At 44.7% G+C, this 21,424-nt stretch overlaps 1 protein-coding gene across 2 annotated transcripts in view; it reads right to left on the bottom strand.

Annotated features, from left to right (window-relative positions):
* The window catches only part of TCTN1 (tectonic family member 1), a 297,848-nt gene that overhangs the window by 217,336 nt on the left and 59,088 nt on the right, over window positions 1-21,424 (bottom strand). For both annotated transcript variants that reach the window (XM_086943021.1, XM_086943020.1), the window contains exon 6: window positions 345-451. In XM_086943021.1, the coding sequence (XP_086799147.1) occupies window positions 345-451 (107 nt within the window). The remainder of the gene's footprint in view (window positions 1-344; window positions 452-21,424) is intronic.

Below are 21,424 nucleotides of genomic sequence, written 5' to 3'. Positions count from 1 at the left end.
ATACTGGGCAAATAACACCTACAAACGCAATTAAGTTGCAATAGTAAAAGCCGGTTCTTGAACCACGTCAAGCTTATTCATGTTTGCAGAGTTTTGTTTTCATCTTGTACGAATTAAATGGTAATGCCCTGTTATATTAAATCATGTTGTGTTCCCACACAATAATAACACGGTGCTACAGTCCAGCAGCACTCTGCCATCCAGGCCACGTTATCGATAACAAGTAATGTCAATACAAACACAATCTGGATTTCCCATTACCAACAATAACTACATGTTAATTAAACGTGATTTAAAATAAGAACATATTAATCATTTGCTTTCTTATGTACAAGATCACTCACTTCCAAAATGCTAACATTGTAGTACGTAGAAAGAGTAAGGGCTGGAATTGCACAGTTCTCCACGTTTATGTTTCGGCTACACTTTACATCCTGGTTTAACAGAAAACCTGAAAAAGATATGAATAACTATTAAAGAAATAGAAAAAAATATTTTATGATAATGACATTAGCTGTGTGTGTGTCTGCCAGCGCCTCTGTGTGTGCGTGTGTGTCTATGTACGTGTATACCCGTCTGTCCGAGACAGTGTCAGTGAGTCCGTATCTATGGATGTTGCAGTGTGTGCATGTGGGTGCTTCTACATTGGCAATTTGAAATGTAGAGGAAACTTTTGGGTCCTCAGGTCAGTTTACTTGGTAAACCCCTTTTAATGAACCGATTTGTCATTTCAGCAATATGTGTAGTATATTTAAAACATCGGTCTATAATACTGTTGGAGAGCTCATAATACATTACTACGAAACACATTTTTTTTGACACTTGTGAAAACATAAAGAGGGGAGGGCAGCATTTTTCAAAACAGGAAATATTACCTTCATGAGAGTCTAGATCTCGCCCACTCTCTTTCACAACTGGTAAGGATCTGCCTGCCCCAGCAGGCAGGACTGGGGCATTTTTCTCAAAGACACCAACGCGTTACTTCACATTTTAGTTGTGAGACACCCCTTGCACGAGTCTCTCCACACACCTCTGCTATGTTCTCTACCTTTATGTCACCAACCTCCCCACACACTTCTCCTCCATGCCTTTATCAACCTAAGGTCTGAAGCTCAGCGTAGGCCACCAGGGAATGGATTGGTGGATGTAGTGAAGGAGGGACAGCGTGGTCTTGTAATACCATTGAAATTGGGTCATTTCACCTTGCTCGGACGCTAGGCTCTCCCTTCCTCATACTGCTTATAAATCTCATTTTACAGGCCCACTGTATGTGAAGACACTGCATAGAACCTACTGGCCTGAAGACGCGTCCAGAGGGAGTGGCCCAGTCACTGCCTTACAACTATCTGCGTGAGAGCAGTGAAATGAGTCTTTGAAAGAGCAGAAACACCCCCTCACCCCTCATTTTCATTCATCTCTTTTATATAAAGAAGACTATTCACCTAGTAACAGTCGCAGTAGCCAACTTGCTGCATTTGTTGAAGCACATGTATGTAACTGAATACATGACAAACCAAATAGAGGTCTGTTCTTTCCAGGCAAAATCTGTATCACATGAAGCCATTGGTTAAAATGGTTTGTGCATGAGAGAGTAGGACAAGATTAGATTCCCAATGAGGGGCAGGAGCTCTAATGGGAGGATCGAGACAGAATAGACAATCAGTGAGGAAGGGTATAGTTGGGAATGTTCAAGTATGGTACAATGGCAACCAGATAACATTTGTAGGAATTTACTTTGTCCCCTGTATCAATTTAAGTGAGAAATTAAAGACAAAACATCATCCATATCCAAATTAGATACAGATTCTTCCCCGATGTCCACTAACAGAATATAAGCCACATATTCTCATATTGCTTGCTGGTGACTTTGTTGGCAACTTTGCTCACATTATATTGCCGATGCAATGACAGTACTAATCAGGTTTGTTCATTTCCACCTAAATGAGGGGCAGATGCCATTTCGTCACTGTATTATGCCGACGACAGTGCTATTGGACCTTATGCCAGTTGGCCTGCAGAGGCACCTGAACCCCGTTTCAGAATATTGTAAGGCTAATGATCTGAGAATAAATACTTCTAAAACCAAAGGAATGGTCTTCTCGAAAAGAATAGTGCCGAATATCAGGCATAGGTGGAGGCTAAGTGGCAATCAAGTAGAGGTGGTAAAAGAATATAGATATTTAGGCCTACCTGTTAGATATAACTTGACCTTTAAAGGCTCACATAGACTATGAGGAAGCTCGAACCAAGGTTATTACAGGTGCTCTATATAGGCTGGATCTCGCTCTGGGGCACATGTCTTTTGAAGTTTTAAGAGAGACCTTTAATGCAAAAATTCCAAATTTACTATTGTATGGTTCGGTGGTGTAATGAAACTTGAGGGGGCATGCCTGCAAAGTACATGTCGGGGGCCCTCTACACTCGGGACTCGGGGGCTCTCTACACTCGGGACCCTGTAAGCAGCTCTCAGGCGAGGAGCCCGCCACGCGTGCATAGTGCCGGAGGGGGCCTCTTGGAGCTCAGGGGCCCCCCCTCGCTCTGCAGGGGCTGTGGTCACCCCACTGGTATGGTTGTTAGGTTTTGTCAGTAAAGAACATAGCTCAGTTGCAGATCAAATAAATTAATATTTGGAAGAGATGACTTGGTTTGCCTAGAGGCTCTGTGATCAGTGCTTTGAGGTTGGAGCTGGGCCTCAACAATATAACATAAAAATATAAGCAGAAGATCTTTCATTATTGGGCCAGTCTTTCGAAGACGGCTGATGTCTCTAGGAGGCACATAATTAAATCGTATCTTCTTGTGAAGGATCCAGGCCAATAGGCAGCCAACCTCCAAGCTATCAAAGACTCGCTCTGTATTTTACCAGGGACATATTTGCAAAGTATGCCTGTACTTCATCAGAAACAAATAGTAAAACGATTGACAAAAGAAAGTTCTAAGAATTGTGACTTAGAAGACGTGCAAAAAAGAGATAACTTGCTACACTTAATGGAGTCAGACTAGGGTGGGTTCATCCAGCCATATTTGCTGGAACTGTAAAATGAGTGATAGAAAAGGAATTAGCATTAGGAAATGGGCATTGAAGGTCAACTGGGATGGGAGGTGGAATTTGGTTAATCAGGTCGGGGAGGACAGCTGCAGTTGCTCTTTCTGTGAATCTGCCTCACTGTCTCTATCTCATGTAATTGTGTTTGCATAATTTTCGATAAAATAAGAAGAGGTTGTTATTCCCTGTTTTTAGAATTTTACAGGTCCGTCATATTAGTGATTTAATTTTAAAATGTAATAATATGAGATTATGTCATGCTGTGGGGAAATTCCTGTCTGGTTTCTGAATGGTTAGTCATTTTGTGTTGTTCATAGTTACAGAAGTAGACTCAGAGTGTTGACGAACAATTCTATTTATTCATGAAGTGGGGTTTTTGGTAGCATGATGTATTATCAGTTTTACGGTATTTTACAGAACATGATGTATGAACTGTGAATATGCTTCATTGTTTCTACCTCGTAAAATTGTATTTTGCACATGCTTTGATAAAATAAGATGAGGCTCTTCCTGTTTTTAGAATTTCATAGTCACGCTGCATTAGTGAACTAATTACAGTAATTAAACAAAGTAATACTATGAGATTGTGTCATGTTGTAGGGAAATTCCAGTTTGTGGTTTCTGAATGACTAGTAGTTTTGAGTTGCTCTAGATGTATGAGCACAGAGTATTTAGGACCAATCCATTTATTCACGAAATGGGGGTTTTAGGATTATGATGCCTTATTAATTTATGGTATATTATAGAATATGAATTCTTTGTATTGCCTTATTGGCATAATATTAAACTATTAAATAAACGCTCACAATGGCAATATGTTCTTCCGAGATGTCGAGATGAGCCCAAGTTGCTATTTCAGGAACTGGGTTCATCAATATTAGAAGGAGGGGTGAAGAATCAATGTGCTTGTTGGTCTTGGAGCTCTGGAAGCTTGGCTAACATAAGGATGTTGTTCTGTAATACAAGTAAAAGTTCTAAGTGCCAATAATGGTGAGATTAAAAAGAGGCAATCAGTGCTGTTGATTTCTGAAGGGTCCAATAAATGGAAGAAAACTAAGAAACTTCCGCGGGTGGTTTTCCAATATGGGCTCTGGGGCTATGCCCGCTCTACTATTCTCCTAACCACAGCTGAAAATGTTTTTCTAAGGAAGAACAATACACCGATGGCAGCACTTACAAGCACTCAACCTCAGTCGCACGCTCTTTCTTCCTGAACCTCCTCTGATGCTGCACATGCGCAGCTATCAGCAGGCAGATGCCATTCATCGCAATTCGCTGGGCTGAGGAGCCCTCTGCTCTGATGGCTGTGAGGTCACCAGCTCAGCAAAGGTTTGCCTCGTAGGCTAAACTCCACCCCGGCACCCCCATATGAAAGTGAGCCCTCGGGAGCTTCAGGCTCAGCCTTGTAATGCCAGGTGCTTCACGGCCAGGGACTGGAGCCAAGCCTTTCCACACAGTCACACTTTGCCACAGGGTGGCATGATACTGACCTCACCTAACCCTGTGACGAGTTGTGAAAGGGTGAGATTTGAGGCTGCGGACAGCGAGCAGGGCAGTGGAGTCTGCGCCATTTATCACCACATGGTTTGATGATCCCGTGCAGACTTCAGTGTCAAGCTTCCCATGCTGCACTTAAAGTGCCTCCTGTGCTTGAGAGGAGGCATATCAGCTTTTACTTCGTGTTCCTTCTGGTAGTGGAAATCGAGAAGAGTCCAATGAGGATAAAAATGAAGGAGATCGCCAGATACTTATTATACCAAACAAGCAAGCCGGAAAACCAGACAGACCGGATGAGGTTTCCTTTTGTAGTGGCATCCATGCCCATAGATACGATTCAGAGGGGAGACTTCTGAAGCCAAAAATTGCTTTATTTTGGCTGTTGCTCACCTGAAATGGTCTCTGTTTCAAGAAATGTCAATACATTCTCACAATTATATTTCTTAAATCTCTCACTTTGGCCTTCTTAAATGTTGGAATGTACTTTAACGTGGGTGAAATGCTTCATGGCTATCTATGTGTGTCAATGGCATGATATATGAATCTTTCACCACATCTGTCTGCAGTCCCAGTGCTAGTTAAAACATGTTACATGAAGTGTACTTTTAGTGTGGTTTTAAAACAAGGATCCTTGTAGTAAGCTTATTTAATTCTGATCCTCATCTAAGTAGGATATGTTGACAGACATAAAAATTTAATTAAATCCATATTTAGCACCAAGTTTCTTTGGCTTCTTGTCTTTTGTTTATTAAACCTAATGACTTTAATCAGCAGCATCGTTACCAGACCAGGCCTGAAAAGCCCCAAAAATAGCAATCTCACTTTACGCAAAGGCAGCACCGGGCGCATGCATATTTAGAATTTCCCTATTCCTGCTAGCTCAAAAAATGAAATTCTGATGGTTTGATATTACGCCCCAACACTTGCAGACTTCACAAGAAGCCACTACGCTTCTCCAACCAGTTTAGAGAATTCTGCCATGCTACCACACAGCATGTCAGAATCGCTGAACACTGACCACTGTTTGCTGTTGCAAAATGATCTTTTTGTAGTGCGCGAAAGGTCCACTATGCGATTGACCTGCCTTTATGAAGCCTGACGGAGTCTGGTCAGAAGTTTAGCTACTACCCTCTTTTTCGCATACAAGACTGAAACAACGAACAGCATCACCAAAAAGGTGGAAAAATTGAGAAGCAAAGTCCTGCATTCCCCGCACAGGAGAAAAACTCAGGAGCTGGCTGAGGACAGTTTGTGAAACAGGTGAGAACAGGGCTCAGGCGTCCCATGAGAAGGCTATAGTTCAGCATTTTTAGGAGATGTTAATGTAATAGACCTCAGTAATCATGTTTTCTTGTTCCGTTGTTCTTCACTGCAGTCATTGTAAGGTGCATCATCATTTGGAAATAGGGTCATTTGCAAATAAAGTGGCCACCGTTTCTGCTTATACCAAGTGATACATGGGTAGGACATGCATTTTTCTTTCGTACTCATCACAACGTGTTACTGGGGTTTCCAGCTCGCTTGTACCACCCCCACCTTCCAATTGATATTGGTCCATCTATTGTACTCTTGACCTATTCAGACTTTGACACCCGGTCTTTCAGGCTGATTCTCCAAAAACGTATGTTTTACTATAATTTGTTGATTTGTTTCTCTCCCACCCTTTTTTCGCTAAAACATTTCCTTTATTTTAGGCAATTTGGTGGCCACTTCTGACCTCTAGCTTGCCTCAGAAGTTACAATTGTTCCTCGTCTGTAGGTTTCATTAAGTTTCTCACACGTGTGTGGTGAGCAGGTGTGGTCACACATACCTGGGTCTCCACTTTCATTTGTTTTTCTTTATTAGAACCATCTTACTGAGATGATCATTCATTAGTCTCCCTCAGAGTATCCCAATGACATCTCAGTCCTTCCCTGTTCTGTTGATCCCATCAAAGGATTTAATTTCCCAGATAGGAATGATGGAAGATGGAGGCGGGGAACCTATTAAAAAGCAGATTTCCCAACCAAGCTTTCCTGAAATCAAATCAGGATTTTAAGTTTCCCCTCTCAATCCGAAGGCTCAGGTTTTTTATCCCAATTTGAATCATTGGTCATCATATGAGCGATATCCTTTATGACAAATGTCTATATGAAATGGAAATAAACTGCTCTTGACACTTGTCTTGAAATTGTCTTCTTGAATCGCCATCTTCTTTTAAACTGTTTATCAGAGATAGAGCCATTAAAGAAGGTGAGGTGTAATGGTATTTCATTTGTGCAATTAAAAAATTATCCATTGGTCAAATCCTTGTCCCCATTTATATACCAAGTCGCTGAAATATCAAATGTCAATAATGTAATTATTGCAGGATAGTCTAATGCTAATGGCTACAATCATGCCATAAGTCTATTCTCAGATAGAGAAAGGAAAGAAGCACTAAACAATCCTATCTCAATTTTTCCTTCGTCATGTAGAGAAAATAAAAGAGGGAAACTGTTATTAGAACTCTGCAGGGACAATGGGGATATCATAAACGGAAGATTGGTTAAAGATATGCCAGCTCATACTATTCATAGTTTTATAAAAGGTAGTTCAATTATTGATTTTGTTATGACATCTTATGACACATTTGGTTTATTATCTGATCTTAATATAGTTGATACTTCCCAGAGAGACCAAACAAGTTTATAATTTATTATTGATATTGTTCCAGGGGCTATCTCGTCCTGGAATATGAAGGGAGAAAAGGCGCACTTCAATGTTTCTAGTGGTAGGGTGCACTGAAATGCACCTAATAAAGAAAATCTAAAGGAACCTTTGAAAAATACCCTAGGATATAACATAACTGGGAATAATTTCAATTGATAAATTTGAACAGGAAATCATAAAGTTTGTGGTTAATAGGCCTCTCTCACTGGAACACACTTTGGTAATAGAAGACCCTTGTAAAAAGTTCTAGATTGAGTACATTGATTAATAAACTACAAAGACGTCAATTGTTATATGTTTTTAATGAGAGAAGGAAAAAATACATTTTTTAAAAAGATGCACAAGATGGAGAGCTTCCCCCCCAAAAAAAACCAAGCTGATAAGATCTGGGTAGAACTTTGTGACGCAGTAACCCATAAAGATCCTAGGCGTTTCTGGAGAATTACTGCATTGACTAGTCGGAATGGTTTAATTTAAAAACAATTGTACAAATTCATGTGAGAGTGTTAAAATAAAATGTTAGTCTTTATGTTGCTAATTCCTTGAATGAAGTGAGTTTTTCTCCTTCTGATCTCCCCTTGTTGAGGGAGAAAGTTCTTACACTTCGTCTCAAGAACAGATTAAGGACAATATTCATCGAGCCAGAGTCTCGGGTGCTAGAGGCACCGATCAATTACTAGAGGCACCGATCAAGTACCTATTTCTATTATAAAGTCGGAAGAAGATCTGTGGTCAAACTACTTAGCACCGTTTGTTTAAATATTGTTATCTAACTGGACAAGTACCTACCCCATTGAGGAGTAGTATCATCCTTTCATTACATAAGAAAGGCTCTACCTATCAACCTAGTAATTATAGGAAGATAACGCTGCTTGACCTCATTGGGGAAATATTTTCCAAGAGCATTTTAAATCATCTGCAAAGGTGGGCAGATGATAAAATCATTGTCCTGATGGAGCAAGTTGAATTTAAATCAAATAGTTCAACCCTTGACAATATTGTAGCTCTATAAATGATCTTAGAGAAATATACAACAATGCAGTGTATGGCAAACTACACGGCCTATATTGATTTTGCGGAGAACAGATCCTGTGCACATGCACGTGTGGTATATAGTCCGGGTGTGAGGACTAAAGATTCTACTGAGAGAAAGTAGATGCTTCAAAAAAGAACGGATAAACAACCGCAAAGGTGCACCACAATATTCTTCAAGTAACAATATTATTAATAAGTCGCGGAAAGGTGATGTTTTTCTTGTTTTTTCAAAAGTCTTTCTTTTCAATCGTTAACACCGTACAGCCGACGCGTTTCGTCCCATGGGGACTTCTTCAGGGCTTATTAACTGGAAAGCAATGCTTCCAAGTCGATCCTCCAAGTCAAAAGTCTACACAGCGCCTTTCCAAATGTCAAAAAGTCTTTGTAAAAAATTGATGTAGGCCTTGGCTAAGTCTTTTTTTAAGTCTTGAAAATCTAAGATGTGGGTAATGCAGACTTCGTGTAGTTGTATATCAGCTCTGCCACGTAATAGAGATATGTTTATAGACCAATAAGATAATCTGTATTATCCTTCGTCCTTTCCGAAATCCACAATCCGATCCTCCGCTGGGAGGATCGGATTGCGGATTTCGGAAAGGACGAAGGCTTTGTGGATGACTGCAGGACGATTTATCACAATCGGCCTACTGGTGTCCAGTGCCCACATCCTCGTCCAAGTGGTTTACATAATCTTATATCCAGTGGACATTAGAATTCCATACAGTCGATCCTCCAAGTCAAAAGTCTATATGGCGCCTTTCCAAATGTCAAAAAGTCTTTATAAAAACTTGATGTAGGCCTTGGCTAAGTCTTTTTTTAAGTCTTGAAAATCTAAGATGTGGGTAATGCAGATTCGTGTAGTTGTAGATCAGCTCTGCCACGTAATAGAGATATGTTTGTAGACCAATAAGATAATCTGTATGGAATTCTAATGTCCACTGGATATAAGATTATGTAAACCACTTGGACGAGGATGTGGGCACTGGACACCAGTAGGCCGATTGTGATAAATCGTCCTGCAGTCATCCACAAAGCCTTCGTCCTTTCCGAAATCCGCAATCCGATCCTCCCAGCGGAGGATCGGATTGCGGATTTCGGAAAGGACGAAGGATAATACAGATTATCTTATTGGTCTATAAACATATCTCTATTACATGGCAGAGCTGATATACAACTACACGAAGTCTGCATTACCCACATCTTAGATTTTCAAGACTTAAAAAAAGACTTAGCCAAGGCCTACATCAAGTTTTTATAAAGACTTTTTGACATTTGGAAAGGCGCCAGATAGACTTTTGACTTGGAGGATCGACTTGGAAGCATTGCTTTCCAGTTAATAAGCACTGAAGAAGTCCCCATGGGACAAAACGCGTCGGTTGTACTGTGTTAACGATTGAAAATAAAGACTTTTTAAAAAACAAGAAAAACATCACCTTTCCGCGACTTATTAATAATATTGTTACTTGAAGAATATTGTGGTGCACCTTTGCGGTTGTTTATCTGTATTTGATTCCCTGGGGAATAGGCACAGTAACGGTAGGTGCCAGACAGTGTGCACACAAACCCCTATTGTAATTTGAGGGGAATATATATCAGTTTGGGGAGAAAGGAGGTCAGGTGCTGTTAGTAGGAACGGTCCATCGTTATGCTTCATTCCGCTTCAAAAAAGAACGTAGGATATCGAGGTTCGTGTGAATAAAGTTTTTTCTAAGTCAAATAGTCAAATAGTGGTCAGTACAGTAAGATAGTAGCCAGCCGACACGTGTTTCGTCACACCGTGAAGGAGGTGTAACTCATCAAGGCTCAGCCAAATCCGCGGTCAACCGATTGATTTTGCAACTGCTTTTGACCACTTGGACAGGCCAATGCTGTTGCGAAAGTGCAGACACTTGAATATACCGGAGATTTTGCTGATAATTGTCAAACTTCATTCTTCCACTTGCTGCCATGTTTTGCTTGGAGGTGACCATGAGGACCATGAGATATCCGTTAAATTTGAACACTAACACTTTAGATTTATGATTAGCCTGAAGCACTGAACAAAATGGGAGGGATTGCCACATAGGTGGGCCATGGAAATGTGGCTTCGCTACTATAAGCAGACGATATTGTGCTTTTGGATCTCATTCCCAAAGGCTTTCAAAAACAGTTGGATTGTAGGCAAAAATATGCTGATAACCATTATTTGAAAATCAATACCAAAAAAAGTGAAATAATGACTTTTCATTATAAGAATGTAGAAAGAATACAACATATAAATGTTGTTTAGGGAATGATGAAATGGAAGTTGTTAATACATATCCTTATTTAGGAAAAATTGGAGCCTGTTCCAGCGCAGGGATCGCATAGATTGTAGTCTCCCTCTCCCCCTCACGTGGGGGATGGGGGGACTCCATACTATACATGTACCGAGTGGTATAGTTTTCTCTCCGACATACATCACAGTGAGTGTAGGACTGTTGCTCCGATTACACATGTTGTTTTTGCAAGGTTGACAGTGCGATGGGGTGGAGGGTGGTGTATGTTATTTGTTTAGGTTTGTTTTATTTCATACGCATGTCCCTACATTATTACTTTTTCTTTTATTCAATGACAAAAATGTCGAAGTCATAATATTGTATATTGATGCTCCGTAAGCCTCTGGGTTACAGAGCTCTGCTCCTTTTGCATTTGACAATATGTTTTAAATAAAACAAAATATGCATTCTGTGATTTTGTTTCTGTATGTAGAAATCCTAAATGATTTTTTTCTTCTTTCTTTTTTCGGGTTTTTACCCTTGAAACACCTCCTAGAATAAATGAAAGGGTGAAACGGGTATTGATATCTATTTGTGAAATACCAGAATTGCAGATGTGTAAAGCATGCACAGCAAGAATTGCCAAAGCTAATAAGTCTGGGTCTAATGTGTAAAGACAGACACATTTAAGAAACAAAAGTTGGTCAGCATTGACGATACCATTTCCTTCAAAACATTTTTGTTTTGGTTTCTACTGAAATAAAGGTTGGATGGAGGGCAACCCACAGACCTTCTTTAGTTTCTATGAAATAGAAAGGTAGGCAGCTCGCCACCTGACCTTTATTTGACAACAAAACAAAACGAGGACTATATGCAAGAAATGAAAAAAAAGAGGGGGAGAAAAAAATACCTGGCCCTGGAAGCACTACTAAGAGGACACTGGGAATGGAGTATGTGGGGGGGGAGGAGAAGGAGGGGGAAGGAGAGGTAGTGTCAGGTGCGTAGAATGGGAATTAGAAAGGCGTAAGATGGGAGATGGAAGAAAGAGGGGGAGAGATGGGGGGATCAAAATGCACACAGGGAAAAAGAGGAAGGAACAACAGGAGGGAGCAGTGAAAGTGCGACACGTGGAATACAGGGGCTAGAGGGAACCAGCAGGAGTGGACACATGAGGGAAAGTGGAAGGGGTGGGAATGAGCATCGAGGAGCCGACAGAGAGAACTATAGTTGCAAAACAGTCTCAATGCAAGCATTACATTGACGATGGAAACACCCTAACAGCCAGTAATATCAGGTGAAAGAAATACTCCTCTGGTCTGAACAAAGATGTGATTAACAAAGCCTGAAGCCAATGTCTGAAAGAGGTTGATCAAAACAATAACACTTGGCCACTCTGCAATAATTCCAGAAAGACATGCTTCTAAAGAGTGGTCGAACTGCATTAAAAAGAGTGGAAACTGTGATTCTGAGTGCAATGGGAAAGGGTCAGTGAGCGTTGGGGGGCGGGGAGGGATAAACGTTGTGGCTAAAAAGAACATATGTTGGGACTACTTTATTGGTCTTTCACCTTCACAGGAAGGTAAAAGCAAAACCTTAACATAAGGAAAGGCAGATATATACCCATTTACTCGCTGATGTGTACAATGTGAAACCAGAAAACAGGGATAAATCGCGGTGTCCAAGTTTAAATTGCCTGATCTTAGACAAATATTGTATTACACCTAAACTACTTTTTCTTCATGATTGCGTATGAAAGCACTTTTAAAAATGTGAGTTCGGAATAACAGTTGTTCAAAAACCTACTGTGGTTGATATAATGAACTTCAATGTTGCTCTATAATAGTCTGGGACACGTACAGGGTTTACATGACAGCTGCCTCGCCTCTTAGCTAATGGTTCATGTTTCAAAACTATCACTTTTAACAAGTACTTCTCAAGGCAGCGCTATATTGTGATTCATTAATGTCACAGCTTCCACATGTTAAAGAAATACACTTTTTTGAATTTTGAAGAGAATTTTTAACATTGTAGGTGATGTTTGTTGTATGTTTTACCTAGCAAGCATTTTCAAGACTCGGGTTGTGCATAGGCTCTAAGAGCCGAGCCACATCCTTGGCTTTCCAAGTTAATTTTTTGGCTTGCCCAAATCTAGTCCGAATATGTTGGAACAGAGCCACATAATTTAATTCTGGTTGGTGCAGAGGGGAATAGGGACGTTTGTGTTTTTATTGTTATGATGTCACAGCCCGAGACAGACACCCGTGAGACTATGCAAGTCATTATTGTGTACTTGCAATACTCATTGTATAAGAAAGGCTGCCACTATATGGCAAAACATTTAGGTAGAAGATAAAAAACTGTTTCCAAATATACATGCATTTTAGTAATATATTTTGTAAAACTGTCCATCAAAAGCACACATTCCACAGGTTAGTTTGTAAAACTCTTGCAATACTGTTAAAAAATAACATCTTGACCTCACAAAGCTTTCAGCGAGCTCCATCACCCAAGCAAACTTCCAAGCAACCTTTACATTTGGAGGTTGTGCACATTTACATTTCTTTCATGTAGCAGACACCCTGGCAGTATGGTTTGATTCTTATTTAGCTGTCTGTTCCCCCAGCTTCACAGCACTGGAAGATTCCCTCAGCTGAAGCATCTCAAATGTCGGAATTAACGGTCCTGTGACAGTTGCCATTTAAGAAAAAACATTAACAAAGCCAATAGGTCTCTCCTATTAAAGAGCTACTGGCTAAGCCAATGTGTTTAAGCTATGTTGGGCACCAGAGTGGCTGTGGTTCTGCATGGATAAAAGTTAGTGGCATAGAGGAGAATGGAGTGGAGTGTTGTCGAGTGGAATGGTGAAGAGTGGAGTACAGTGTCAAAGAATGGAGTGGCAATGAGTGTTGTGTATTGGAGTGCCATAGAGTGGAGTTGCGCAGAGTGGCGTACAGTGGAGTGGATCAGAGGAGTAGACTGGTGGGCATAAAGTGTTGCAGGGAATAGTGGCGCAGAGTACAGTGGTGCAGAGTGCAGTGGCACACAATGCAGTGAAGTAGGTGAGAGTGTTGCATAGTAGAGTACAGTGGCGAAGAGTGCAGTGGTGCAGAGTAGAGTGTAGTAGTGCACTGTGGTGCATATTGCAGTGGTTCAGAGTAGAGTGGCATAGAGTACATTGGCACAAAATGCAGTAGTGCAGAGTAGAGTGCCATCAAGTGCAGCGGTGTAGAGTGGAATAGCACAGACTGCAGTTGAGTAGAGTGGTGTAGAGAGGTGCAGAGTAGAGTGATGTGGTGTAGAAGGGTGTACAGTAGCGCGGAGTAGAGTGGAGTGGACTGTGCAGCATGCACTGGTGCAGATTTTTGCAGAGTACAGTAGTGTAGAGTACAGTGGTGTAGAGTGTAATGGTGTAGAGTGCAGCGACATATAATTCAGCGGTGTACAATGCAGCATTGCAGAATGCAGTGGCATAGATTAGAGTGGTGCCTAGTTGAGTGCTGTGGTGTGGAGTGCAGCGGTGCAGAGTGGAGTGGTGCGGAGTGGTGCAGAATGGAGTGGTGCAGAATGGAGTGGTGCAGAATGGAGTGGTGCAGAATGGAGTGGTGCAGAGTGAATTGGCGCAGAGTGTAGTGCTGTGGCATAGAGTGTAATTGCGTAGAGTAAAGTGGTATGGAGAGCAGTGGTGCAGACGAGATTAGAGTAGTGTACATTGGATTGGCGTAGACTGTAGGGGCGTAGAGTAGAGTGGTACCAAGTAGACTGCAGTAGTGTTGAGTGTACTGGATAACAGTGCAGTGTTGCAGAGTGACGCAGAGTGGAGTAGCGTACAGTGGAGAAGTGTAGAGTAGGCTGGAGTAACCTACACTGGAGTGCTGTACAGTGCAACGGAGAAGAGTAGAGTGGCGTAGAGTGCATAGAGTAGAGGTTTGTAGAGTAGAGTACAGCGGTATAGAGTGCAGTGGCGTAGAGTTGTGCAGAGTAGAGTGGAGTGGTGAAAAGTGGAGTGGTACAGAGTGGAGTGCAGAGGTGTGGAGTGGTGCAGAGTAGAGTGAGCTGGAGTATGCACAGCGTGGTAGGATACTGCAATTACAAACACACATTTTCAATTGAACTGACCATTACATTTGCACAGATATACAGTTTTACTAATAAAACTATACAGAGCCCAAATGATAATGTGTGGAAATGGCATCACCTGGTGTATTGATTTTTTTTGATCATATTAAAGTATTTATTTCTAACACACATCAAAATTAACACAAACGTGCTTCATTTATGTTTTCCAAATGTTTATACATTCTGCAATACTCGGACACTTCATTTGAATATTGTTGTGTGATAGAATAATCCATTCCTACTCCAGTATCTAGTGAATTTGTCTCACAGATCCTCTCACTTTCAAGTTGGAGAAAGAAACGAAGGCCAAGCTCCCTCGGAAGAAAGAGCCTGACATTTGACCTCAGTCTTTGAATGCACACCAAACATGACAAGATAAGAACAGGATTTACAGACCTGTTTACAGAAAGGAGCACAAGTGGAAGAATACAAAGAGAGGTAGTGTGGAAAGGCTTTACTCCTTGGGAGGGACTATCTTACGCTAGACAGCCCGAACAAATAAAGCCAGCAAATAGAAAGCCAGAAAATGAGAGTTACAAACCACAAAGCCAATGGTGAGCAACGGGCGAAATGCATTCCATGGAAACTTTTGAATGTCCCCATATGTCTTTAGCAAACCAGATAGCTGCTATTTCTGGTAGGCTTTGATCTAACAAGCATTTACAATGGAATGGTCTCGGCATTATTAAAGGTAGAGCTATTGGCATTGCTCCTGATTTTTTTTTTTAAATCATAAATAAATGGCATTGTCATTTACAATGCCAATAGCTTAATCGCTCGCAAATGCATGACCTATTGCATTACACCCACACAGAGCCACACACACAGAGCCACCCACACGCACATACAGAGCCACCCACACAAAGCCACCCACACAGTCATTCACATAGTCACCTACACAGAGCCACTCGCACACAGAGCCACCCACACATAGAGCCACCAACAAAAGCTATCCACACAGAGCCACACACACAGCCACACACACAGACAGAGCCACACACACACAGAGCCACTCACACACAGACAGAGCCACATACACACAGAGCCACACACACACACAGACAGAGCGACACACACACACAGACAGAGCCACACACACACACACACAGACAGAGCCACACACACACAGACAGAGCCACACACAGACAGAGCCACACACAGACAGAGCCAAACACACACAGACAGAGCCACACACACACAGACAGACAGAGCCACACACACAGACAGAGCCACACACACAGACAGAGCCACACACACAGGTGCTTTACGCATTCACAGCCTCCCCTAGGGCGGGACTTCCGCCTTCTGCGGGAAGACCGCGCCCACAAAGTCACTGGAGGAGAAGGGCAGAAGGCGGAAGTCCCGCCCCAGGGGAGGCTGTGAAACGCTGTAGGCACGTAGGAGGAGCAGAGGCCACCGATGCAAGTGAGGGAAGCCCCGCGTGAAGGAGCCTGTAGCCCGGTGAGAGGGGCGGGTGGGGCTTAGTTGAAGGGGGGGTGCGTGTGCCTACAGGTGATACCAGCAAGGAACCGGCTCACAGATGAAAAGCATCACGGGGCGACTACTGCTTTCCTTTGCCGGAAGTCCTCTGGACTATGTCAGCGCAGGAAAGTAAAGTCTACATGCATTAAGGGGTGGGTTTAATGCTTAAACGTCTGCAATGAGAGACCTGATCACGGGGAGAGGGGGGCCTAACTTTTTGCCTTGAACTTTCTAAATATACATAACCTTTAGAAAAGCGGTAAAAATTGTGATTTTGCTCCATCCAATTGTATGCAAAATGAAAATCGCTTTTCTCCACTGTAACATGCAAACATGAAAGTGTACAAAATTGATTTGCTCAATGTTTTCTGTCCTGAAGCTAAACTGTGTGCAATACGCCACGGCCTACATCTATCATCAGAGTATGTAAACTTCTTTAGCAAACAAACTTCTTTGATGAGCTTTCAACAGGTAGACGGTACAAGCTCCTTTTTTCAGACCGCAAACGTCATTTTCACCTGTCAGATATGCGAAGTTGGTACATCTCGACTAAACCTGGGTTTTTTCTTAAGGTTTGTCAAGGAATGAGTGGCAATTCTTATAGGTAACGAAAGCTACAAGTAGCAGTACAAAGAACAAGCAAACATACATACAAATGATAACAAATAAGTACACACCCTGGCAAGAATAACGAGGGATTGTCTACCTGAACATTCTACTGAAGTTTACTTTTGTTTTCTCTGACACAGGGTAACTTTTCAATGCAGTATTGCCCCCACCACTACTATTAGCTATTATTATCATATTATCATGATTCTTCGTATTGATAAAAGTAACAAAAATAGTTATTTGTTTAAAATATTTAAAAAAATAATGATGGTAACAACATTATAATATTAGGTATAATACTTAGTAACTATATGTGAATAATAATAGTAACACCACTGCAGTTTACCGTTTGAGTGCTCCTCCTCAGTAGCAACACGGCCTTTTGTTGTAATCATTATCTGGCACCTTCCTGGGGCATCTTGTGTGGCACCCTAAGGCAGCAGCCTAGAGTAGCTTGGATGTAGTGCGCTGCTTAGACGCCTTTAAATGGGGCGGCATCATGTGACTCTTAAAAGCATCCGAGGAGGTCCCATCACTGCTGGAAGGAGCGGCGTAATGACATTTTACCCTGGGCGGCAAAAATCATCGCAACTGCCCTGGGGAAAGACGTCTGGAAGGCGCATTTCTTCCAGTGTGGGCTGCTTGCCAGGCAGGAAGGGAGAGTGTTTCACCTGGGGAAGGGAAGGGGTTATATTGTGTAAGGAGGCCGTCATTTGTAGAATAGATCCGCAATGACAGCCGCCTCGCTGTCATAACATGACGGGAGTCAGCGGTCGGTCACATGACAATCATGGGGCGCACATGCCTCAATAGTTATGGTCATGTAGTGTGTGCAGCGATTGCAGTGTAGGTTAAGATAGAAAAGGGTAGTTTACAGTGGAAGCAGTTACCTGTCTGGCAAGAGAAGATGCAAGGGTACTTTGATACCCAAGCAGTCACTTATGATACTCTTAGAAGCACTCCGTGCTGGACGATATTAAATGAAAGGACAGTATCTTGGTTTTGATGGGACCATTTTACCCATCTTGCAGGTGAAAAGACCCGGTCATAGTGCCAACCATCCAGATATTTACAAGCGGTGTTTGGAAGATCTGATGTGATGGTCTTTGAAAGAGGTGTGCGCGGACATTATTCAGGTGGACTGATGTACACTTAGTTGAAAAGAAATGAGTCTGCACATTAGTGCTGTCGGTTACCAAATTTACAGCTCACTAGGCGTTTCAAAGTTCGTGAGACTATCGGTTAACGCATAGTACAAAATCCGGTATGCTTTATTAGGTGGACGTGTGTAGTTTTTACCTATGCATACCGGTCCACCCCAGCTGGTATAAAAATGCATTTTTTATTTCTACTCCAAATGAGGAACACTGACTTTTATATGAAGCCTGCTTTCACGAACACGAGGGCACCAGCTACTGCAGTCAGACGGAACTGTTAGCTGAAGATGACGCATGCGGGCACGGGAAGAAGCTGAAGATGACGGGGCGGGCACGGGAAGGAGCTGTGACGGGGCGGGCACGGGAAAGAGCTGTGACGGGGGCGGGCACGGGAAGGAGCTGTGACGAGGGCGGGCACGGGAAGGAGCTGTGACGGGGCGGGCACGGGAAGGAGCTGAAGATTATGGGGGCGGGCACGGGAAGGAGCTGTGACGGGGGCGGGCACGGGAAGGAGCTGTGATGGGGCGGGCACAGGAAGGAGCTGAAGATGACGCGGGCCGGCACAGGAAGGAGCTGAAGATGACGGGGCGGGCACGGGAAGGAGCTGTGACGGGGCGGGCACGGGAAGGAGCTGTGACGGGGCGGGAACGGGAAGGAGCTGAAGATGACGCAGGCGGGCACGGGAAGGAGCTGAAGATGACAGGGGCGGGCAAGGAAGGAGCTGAAGCTGACGGGGGCGGGCACGGGAAGGAGCTGTGATGGGGCGGGCACGGGAAGGGGCTGAAGATGATGCGGGCGGGCACGGGAAGGAGCTGTGACGGGGCGGGCGCGGGAAGGGGCTGAAGATGACGTGGGCGGGCACGGGAAGGAGCTGTGACGGGGTGGGCACGGGAAGGAGCTGAAGATGACACGGGCGGGCACGGGAAGGAGCTGTGACGGGGCGGGCACGGGTAGAAGCTGTGACGGGGCGGGCATGGGAAGGAGCTGTGACGGGGGCGGGCACGGGAAGGGGCTGAAGATGAAGCGGGCGGGCACGGGAAGGAGCTGTGACGGGGTGGGCACAAAAAGGAGCTGAAGATGTCGCGGGCGGGCACGGGAAGAAGCTGAGACGGGGCGGGCACGGGAAGGAGATGTGAGGGGCGGGCACGGGAAGGAGCTGTGAAGGGGCGGGCACGGGAAGGAGCTTAAGATGACAGGGGCGGGCAAGAGAAGGAGCTGTGACGGGGCGGGCACGGGAAGGAGCTGAAGATGACGGGGGCTAGCACGGGAAGGAGCTGTGACGGGGCGGGCACAGGAAGGAGCTGAAGTTGACGGGGCGGGCACAGGAAGGAGCTGAAGATGACGGGCGGACACAGGAAGGAGCTGAAGATGACGCGGGTGGGCGCGGGAAGGAGTTGTGACGGGGGCGGGCACGGGAAGGAGCTGTGACGGGGCGGGCACGGGAAGGAGCTGAAGATGACCCCGTACACTGTATTTCCCCAAATGTGCAGCTCTGGAGTGTAAGGGCAGTTGGACTCTCTAGTCTGATGTGGCACAGTACCTGCTGATGCACGGGGGCCCCACGGGGTGCGGGACGGACTCGGGGCACTGGTCTGGCAGAGCCGGTCTGGCTGGGGGGCAGACGTCCTTTGGTGGCAGGCAGGCAGCTTCCCCTAGAGGCGGCAGCGGCACGGGGCGGCCTGTACTCGAGTACACCCTTGGGTGCGGCGCGGCCTCAGGGACAAGGTGCGGGCAAGATGGTATGCTTCTGGCGTATGGGGGCGAGAGGGTACGCTTCGAGCGTAAGGCGGCAAGTTGGTACGCTTCAGCGTATGAGGCAAGCTAGTGCGAGTCATACCCGGCAGAGACCCACAGGCCGGTACGGCTCGCAGGATCAGCGGTGCTTGTTCTCCAACGATTGCAGGCAGATGCGAGGCGTGCAGCCCCCAAGGCAAGGCGGCACGTCTCGTGGGGGGTCACAATTGAAATGCAGGCAGATGCGAGGCGTACGGCCCCAAGGCAAGGCGGTACGTCTCGTGAGGTTTAGCAGCAAAGGCGGGAGCAGTTGTGTAAGCTCCTAGCGTATGCTACGAGGCGCACTAGGGCCGTGCAATGGTGTACGCTTCAGGCGTACGGGGGCAATTGCTGGGCTGCAAGACGGAGTGCGAGTCGTACCCGGCCAGTCACAACACGCCGGTATGGCTCGCAGGAGTACGGGCAAGGCTGGTTGTCAGTGCGCCTCCAGCGCACTCGTAGGACTTGAGGCACGTTGCGCACAGGGAGTGTGGGCGATCTTTAGCAGGAGTGCGGGGCGAATTTTCCAGACAGGTACGAGGCGTACGGCCACACGAACAGGGCGGTACGTCTCGTAGGGGGAAATGAAGGCTGGTGCAGTTGTTGTACTCCACGGACGTACACCACGAACAAGACAGGGGTGCCGGGCACAAAGCGGGGAAAAGGCGCTTCACTGGCGGGGCGCGACTTCCAGGAGAGGGTGCGCTTCAGCGTACCAGGAGTCTCCGGGGGTTGCGCTTCTCGGCCAGGGTTCCTTCCCCAGTGGGGATGCGGCAGGCAGTGCGGGGCCCTTAAGAGGAGGGCGAAGCGGGTGTGGGCAGCCCAGCGACACTGTGTGATGACGGCTCAAGGGCACAGCGGGTCACACGGGGCGGGCAGGCACAGAACGGCTTCACGGTGCTCCTGGGGCCCAGGACGCACTTGTAGCGGCTCCAGTGGCAGGGGGAGACACAAGATAGATCTCTTCACGGCTTTAACACTGAAAACGGCACAAAAAAAAAATGCCGACCGCAAACATCCGAAAACTTTCGGATTCGGGGGCGTGTTTTTGGCTTCTGAGTGACGGATGACGTCACAGGTGGAAAGAACGCCAAAAACACGCCCCCGAATCCGAAAGAGACGGGGCTTGTTTGGAGTGACGCCTCTCTCCTCCAATGGCTGGCCTCCGTTTAGGAAGCCAGCCAATGGTGGAGAGATGGAGGAGAGAGGCGGGTTCAAGCCCCGTACTCAAAAACATAAAATCTCCTCCCGGAGACTGCGCAAGCGCAGCCTTTCGGTCCTCGACCTAAAAAGTAGAGGGACTTTTTTTGTCAAATTAAAAAAAGTGCCCCTCAGATCCCACTCACTTTGACCTCTGCTTCTCAGAGATATCTGCACTTTGTAAAATAGCACAGCACACAGGCAGCTCCTGTCTTTACTTACATAAATTACTGCCCCATTGGTCACCTCTGTGTAAACGTTGACTCATGGAACTGTCATCAGCTTCAAGGAAACAATGGGTTCTGTGCAAAGTTGTGTTATTTACTCTTGTCACGTGACTTCGCACTTGCTTGCATGGCAAATAGATTTTTTTGTAAATGACTACACGCAATGATTTGATTAAGAATTCAGCACGGAACTACTGTTTGAACTGCTGTAGTTTACCATATTTGTAGATTTTAACTGTGAAAATGTCAGATTTGACTAGTGTTGGAGGTGGCAAAAGACAGGGATGCAGAGAAAGGAGGCACAGGAGTATCTACACTAAAACAAAACAAGAAAACTCAACATTAATGAGAAT

Source organism: Lissotriton vulgaris, chromosome 11 (genome assembly GCF_964263255.1).
Source record: "Lissotriton vulgaris chromosome 11, aLisVul1.2, whole genome shotgun sequence".
NCBI classification, from domain to species: domain Eukaryota; kingdom Metazoa; phylum Chordata; class Amphibia; order Caudata; family Salamandridae; genus Lissotriton; species Lissotriton vulgaris.
This window is presented reverse-complemented; position numbering and strand designations above follow the sequence as displayed.